A 6,718-nucleotide genomic window follows, 5' to 3' on the forward strand; every position below is an offset into this window, starting at 1 on the left:
TTAGGTGGTTTCTGAGAGAGGAAACCAAAGAAATGTAGAATAATTCAGTGGAGGTGTGCAGTCAGGTTGTGTTGACTGAGGAACCAGATAGAGTCACATCAACTAAGTTGGATGTTTTTTCAGTAAAGTCAATGTACTCATTCCTAATTGCTAGAAATGTTAATTTTCCCTATTAAGGTTTGTGGATACTCAAAATTACTTTAGGGATCAAAGTATTATGTTGGTTGGGTATCAGAAATAGAATTCTGACTAAGGAGAATCTTATGAAAAGGGGATGGAAAAAAATGGCACCACGTGAGTTTTGTGAAGAGCGCGAAGATCAGGAACATTTGTTCCTTTTTATGTTCCCTAGCAAAATACTTTTGGAATGTTGTTAGTGTATCCCTCGGCATCAACTTTTCTCCTTTGGGGTTTGGAGATTTGTACAGTTTAATTCTGCTACACAGGTCATACTTCATTTGCTGTTGCAACGGTCGTTCAAAAAGGACGTGCCAGCAGCGAGCGAGATGCAGGCGGGGCGGTGGTCGGTGATCGACAACAGCAATGTCGTCGACCTCGACGGGCCTGGTACTGCTCCGGCACCGGCACCTGCGGTGAAGAAGGAGGAGGCCTCGAGTTCGTCTTGGACTTCGAGTTCGTCTCGGACGGCGCCGACAGCGCTGTCGACTTCACCGCCTTTGACCGCCGCTAGGTTTAGTTTTTTTTTTCATCTACTACTATTTATTTTGCAAACTTTGTATAAATTCGAACGCGGGCGGGTCGGTGGAGATGCTCTAAGAAGCAATCATTAATACTCTACGCAACACAAACACAAACTGGAAGAGTTGACGCGTATCATATCAAGCAAGCAGAACCAACTGACGGTTGTTTGAATAGAATTTAAATAGCTGGAACATGTGTTACGTGTGGGAATTTAAATAATCACTTCCCTGTCCGCTTGCCGGGTACACCCACGTGCTTGTTGTTGTAAGCTACGCCTTAAAATCAATCGATCACAACAGGCACGATACCGTGCTTGTGGCGGATCTTTTTCTTGTACTAGCGTGATCAAATCCATCAGCTAGCTAGCTTCAGCTCTGCCTCTGGGATGGCCGTCACAGCGGCGGCTGTTCTGGTCCTTGTGCTGCTGTCCTACGCCGGCCCTCTGTGTCCCAGGCTGGTCCGCGCGTCGCCGTCGCCGTCGGAGCCCGTCGCGCTCACCCTCCTCGCTTGCGCCAAGGAGAAGGGAGCAGGTACGCGGTCTTGTAACTTTTTTTTGTCTGTGCCAGGGATCCGATGGGTTGTTTACCCAGCCCATTCCCATCCCAAGTCTCGAGATAATTGTTCGGTTTAATTTTGATTTACTGTATCTGCATAGTTGTTTTTCGATCTGCATTTAGTTAGTATCATGTAGTTAATTCAGCTAGCATGCAAGGTGAGATGCCGATGGGCCATGCCATGCGGCTAGAATGGCGAGATGCCTAGGGTGGTGAGATGCTGCTGTACATGTCTTGGTTGATTAGCTGCTTGTACGTGCATGCTGGCCGGGTCATGCGTTCCTCGAGTGAATCTAGGACAAAGAGAAGGTTAGCTGTTAGTGCGTGAGTTGAGTTAGTGGCCGGTGTGGTGTAGGTGCATGGGTTAGTGGGTGCGTGTGTGTGAGTCTACAAATAGCATTGTAATCAGCATGTTTTCTTTGAGAAGTGAAGAAATAGAGAGAAGAAAAGTTCAGGCTGTGTGAACCCGCTGAACGCAAAATCCTTGTATCTGTTCTTGTGAGAAGCAAGAGAGATACTCAGAGAGCTGAGCGACTCAGCTGTATCAATAATTTGCAATTACAATGCGACTTCATTTCAGTGTGCTTGGACGGAACGCCGCCGGGCTACCACCTGCAGAGAGGTTCCGGGTCAGGATCTAGAAGTTGGCTCATTCACCTAGAGGTACCATGCTTCAATCACTCACCAATTTTCTTATCTATTAGTGTAGTGGTATGTTTTTTCCATGTCCAAGCAAGCAGCAAACCACAAAAATACAAGAATACCAAATTGAAGATGAGAGGATCTTCCCATGTTCTTAATTCTACAATGTTCGTAACTTTGAGACGAGACCTGGCTGGTCTTGGTCAGTTTCTGCTGCCATTAAGCAGATGGTTCTCTACATTTCTTTTATTCGATAAAAAATATGTCTTCCTAAATGATTGGGATGTTTAGCAAACATACTCAAGGCTGTCAGGGCCGTTAATTCATTGATCTATATTAGTTCATTTCAAAAGACATGCCTACATGATTGGGATATTTAGCAAGTAGACTCAAGGGTACCAGGGCCATTGGTTGATTGAATTTTTTTTTTCAATTCAAAATATCTAGGGAGGAGGCTGGTGCAACACAGTCGAGAGTTGTTCCGACCGCAGAATGTCCATGTTGGGTTCATCGAACTTCATGAAACCGATAGAGTTCGCCGGTAATGGGATACTAGACAGTGACCCGCAACTGAATCCCGGTAAGTACTCATGCTTCTCTCTCACACACCACACCTACCATCCATAGCTATTTGTCTGATCATTTTACTTATATTTCCTTCCTATTTCTGTTTGTTTGAATAAGGTCAGGCTTTGATAGATTTTTTCCTGTTCGTCCTTTCAATAATTTTAATTGGCACATTGTTAGATTTCTATAACTGGAACAGAGTTCGTGTACGGTACTGCGATGGGGCGTCCTTTTCGGGGGACGCGGAAGCTCGAGCGCAGGTAACATTTCTGAATTGTGGTTCACCGGTGCTGCTTTTGTTCCTTGAAGTGATGTTCCGTTGGTAATGATGTAGGATGGAAGCATACTTCACTTCAGAGGATTGCGCATCTATGAAGCAGTAATTGATGAACTCATGGAAAAAGGACTTTCCAGTGCTACACAGGTCATACTTCATTTACCAATTGAACACAATTTCTTAGAAAGATACATTACTTCTGGATTTTGCCTATGTGCCATTTACCGATTGAACACATTTCAGGCCCTCCTCGTGGGTTGTTCTGCCGGTGGTCTAGCCACGTTGCTGCATTGCGATGATTTTACTGCAAGATTTTCTCAGGAGGCTTCAGTTAAATGCCTTGCTGATGCCGGGTTTTTTCTTGACGCGTAAGACTCCTGCAAATAACTGTAATTCACTAACATTGCACCTAAACTAATGTACCACTATTTGTCCTGGCAGAAGGGATATATCTGGAGAAAGGTCCTTTCGCTCTGCCTTTGATGGAGTTGTTCAACTCCAGGTTAGTCTCCGGACATTTCTACATTTTTTTTATGTCGTTAGTCTTGTGCAAACAACCGGGAGAACATTGTAACATTTTCTTGTCCAAGTAACATAGCCACTGAGTTCTCCTCCCCTCTTTTCTCATACATTTGTACCAGAATGTTAGAAAAGTGTTGCCCAAGAACTGCCTTGCCAACAAGGACCCATCCGAGGTAGATTCCGCTGTATAATTTGATTTACGGCCAACACTTATGCCTTGCATCACATTATGTCACTAAGTTCATTAGCTGATATAATGTTGCTCCTAGTGTTTCTTCCCAGCTGAGCTTACTAAGAGTATCCACACACCCGTGTTTATTCTCAACTCTGCGTATGATTCATCTCAGGTACGTTTCTAGTTTCTTTTTGTTCTTATATCCGCTTCTCTGTATTAAAATTCTCACTGTTCTACCTTATGTACCTTTGTCGTAGATACGATACATTCTTGCACCAGACTCATCTGATCCTGATAAGTTGTGGTTGAGTTGCAAGGATAACATCAAAAATTGCAATTCCATACAAACTCAAGTGCTTCATGGTTGGCTTAGCTTATCAATCGGTTTTCTCTCCTCTTTCAATAGTACTTCTACCTTTTATCTTTCCTGAAACACTAAATAGTTGCTCTTGTTTGTCGATAGGATTTAGGAATGCAATGGTCAATGACATGAAGGTCGCCCAGCTGAAGGAGGATTGGGGCATGTTTATCGATTCATGCTTCACTCACTGCCAAGCACACTATGGCATCTCTTGGAATTCACCAATCTCCCCAAGGCTTGGAAATAAGGCACGTAGTTAAAGAAATTCACTGTCCTATTATCTGTGTTATCTTTGAAGCACTAGGTTGTTACTTGGCTTAATATATTTTGATTACCAATTTGTGAAGCAGACCATTGCAGAGGCGGTTGGAGATTGGTACACTGGAAGAAGGCAAGGAGTTAAATATAATGACTGCAAGTACCCGTGCAACCCAACTTGCAGCAGTCTGTTGCCTACACCTCCATGATTCATTAATACATTGAACATTGTCGAGATTTACTGTGTAAAGATTCAAGAAAAAAAAGGACAATACCACCAGTCATCATATTGTATTGCCCATCGAACTGAAAAATAATGATTGTCTGTACCGAAAATAAGTATATGGTCGATGATTGACAATTTCCTTGAGTGAAAATGTCAATTGTGTGAAAAATCAAACTATTTATAGTTTGAGCACCAAATAACCATGGGAAATTTCCCCCCAAAAAGATGTGTTATTTTATTAACTCATCAAACGTCGCATCAAAACTCAAATTCATAGTTCTTTCGTGGAGAAAAAATATATAGAATTCACCGTTTCCTGTCGTGGTTAAGTTGCAAAGTCAGGCTCGACTGGCTTGATGTGGTTGGGTGACGTCATGCACTGTGAAGTTCTTCGTGCCCGGTAGCGATTGACAATTGCGCCAAGCAAAGATGTTGATTGCGTGAAAAAGTAGATCTATTTATAGTTCAAGCACGAAATAAGCATGGGAAATTTCCCTAAAAAAGAGGTGATACTTTATTAATTCATTGAACCTTGCATCGAAATTCAAATTTATAGTATTTTTTGTGGATAAAGAAATATCATCAGCTCCTATCTGGTCGTGGTCAAGTTGCAATGACAATATCCAAAACTGCAAGTCTACACAAATTGAATTTCTTAATGGCTAGTTTATAGTTAGTCGTGGTCAAGTAATCATATTTTGTTCTTTTTGCGCGCGGGAGTCTGTGTTATCTTTGATTCATTGGACAACCATGTGCAGTCGCTTGCATTGTTATATATATTTTTAATTAATATTTTATTATATGGAGCAGACCAGTCCGGAGGCTGTGGCATCAAGGAAGAAGCCAAGGAGCGAAAGAGATCGAGCGCGAGTGCCCATAGAGCCCAACCTGTAGCAGCGAGTTGCCTCCATGATCCATTTTTACCAGTAGCTACATTTGACCGCGCCGGAAAATTTTACTATTGTGGCGCTTCAAAAAAAGAAAAGAAGAGGCAAACCGAACAATCATAATACACTTCTGCTCCGGTGCTCCCCCTTGGGAAATGTCAGACCTCGTCAAAAATAAGGACGGTTAAGATCTTTTTATACCCCTTCGTAAGCGGGGTTATGATTGTAAAATTTAAAAATCTGATATGTACGTACGACCCTCTAGAGGGCCGTATGGCCCGCATTGTTTTGTCCGTACTACGGTGACGTTCGTGTACAAAATAGGCAGGACATATAAAATGGTGGTGGACGTCTTCTCATACATCGCCCCACCAATCTGTTCTCAAATCAGGAACGGAAATACCTTATCTATACCTACCTAATAATAAAGGAGCTAAGGTTTCTGCCAAAATTTTCGTCCAACTTTTTATTTTCCGATTTTACCCTCCCACCAATCAACATAATACTACAGATGCCACATACCGTTTCGTTTATCTCCATCGGCTGCGCTCGATTGAAACCCAATCGTTCCTCACCAGCGCGTGGCCGACCCAATCTCCAATCCACCCTCTACTTACGCTCGGCCTCCTCTATCTATCCAGCCTCGCCTCAAAGCATGTACACTCCCGCCCCCTCCTCCTCCGGCTCCGGCGAGGCAGGACGCCACGGCCTCCCTCCTAATCTCCGGTTCTCTCTTCCCCCGCCCTCCTACTCATCCCGTCCGTCGTTGCCGCCCCCAATTTCTTCGTGGACAGGTACAGCCCGTCGACGGTCGACCTTGCTGCTGAAGCTGCACCCAACGCCAGTGTTGCCGCTCCCCGGCCGTTTCGTCGGCCTCCAGGAGCACGCCGCGCTCCACCGGATCCACGACCTCTAGCAGTTGGCCCGGCCAGATCCCCGACCTCCGCCCGCTGACTGCAGCACCCCGTGCGCCCCTGGTTGTCGCCTGCCCGAGCTATTGGTAGTGGTTGACTGCACGATCCTGCTGCCTGGGTCCTCCCCTACGTCTTGTTGCTGCTAATTGTTGCCTGCTCGAGCGAACTGAAGATGCTGAAGGTAAGATGCATTTGTTCAGACGGAACTGCCCATAGGTTGACTGGAATAGAGTGTGTATATGACAGTTTTAGTTATTTGTATCTACAGAGCCATCAGCGGTAACATTTTGTGTAGTATTCAGGAATATTGATTCATATGTGTGCATTCTTTGGCTGACAGAAAATTGAGGCTTGTTGCAATATTGCATTTCTTGTCACAGTATGATGGTCACACTCTTATACAATGTAATTCATCACTTCAACCATCCAAACAGGATTTGACATTCAACCTCAATATCAAGTTTAGGTTCTAAATAACTAAACATCCAAACACAAATATTAGCATTCAATATCAATATTAATATCTTGGATATTGACATTCAAGCCAATACAATGCCAAGCCTCCTAATTCAAACATCCAAAGTGAAATATATAGTGTCATTTAGAGAAACCACCATATTCATACAAATCAAA

At 43.7% G+C, this 6,718-nt stretch overlaps 1 protein-coding gene across 1 annotated transcript; it reads left to right on the top strand.

Moving 5' to 3' along the window:
* Positions 1 to 1,007: 1,007 nt before the first annotated feature.
* On the top strand, positions 1,008 to 4,593 carry LOC127346164 (pectin acetylesterase 5). Its single transcript, XM_051372709.2, has 12 exons — positions 1,008 to 1,232; positions 1,837 to 1,919; positions 2,346 to 2,478; positions 2,646 to 2,725; positions 2,800 to 2,889; positions 2,986 to 3,110; positions 3,184 to 3,244; positions 3,384 to 3,437; positions 3,534 to 3,611; positions 3,697 to 3,802; positions 3,903 to 4,048; positions 4,151 to 4,593. The coding sequence occupies exons 1-12, from the start codon at positions 1,088 to 1,090 to the stop codon at positions 4,265 to 4,267; spliced, it is 1,218 nt and encodes a 405-aa protein (XP_051228669.1). The 5' UTR covers positions 1,008 to 1,087; the 3' UTR covers positions 4,268 to 4,593.
* The last annotated feature ends 2,125 nt before the right edge of the window (positions 4,594 to 6,718 follow it).

This window comes from Lolium perenne, chromosome 3 (genome assembly GCF_019359855.2).
Source record: "Lolium perenne isolate Kyuss_39 chromosome 3, Kyuss_2.0, whole genome shotgun sequence".
NCBI classification, from domain to species: domain Eukaryota; kingdom Viridiplantae; phylum Streptophyta; class Magnoliopsida; order Poales; family Poaceae; genus Lolium; species Lolium perenne.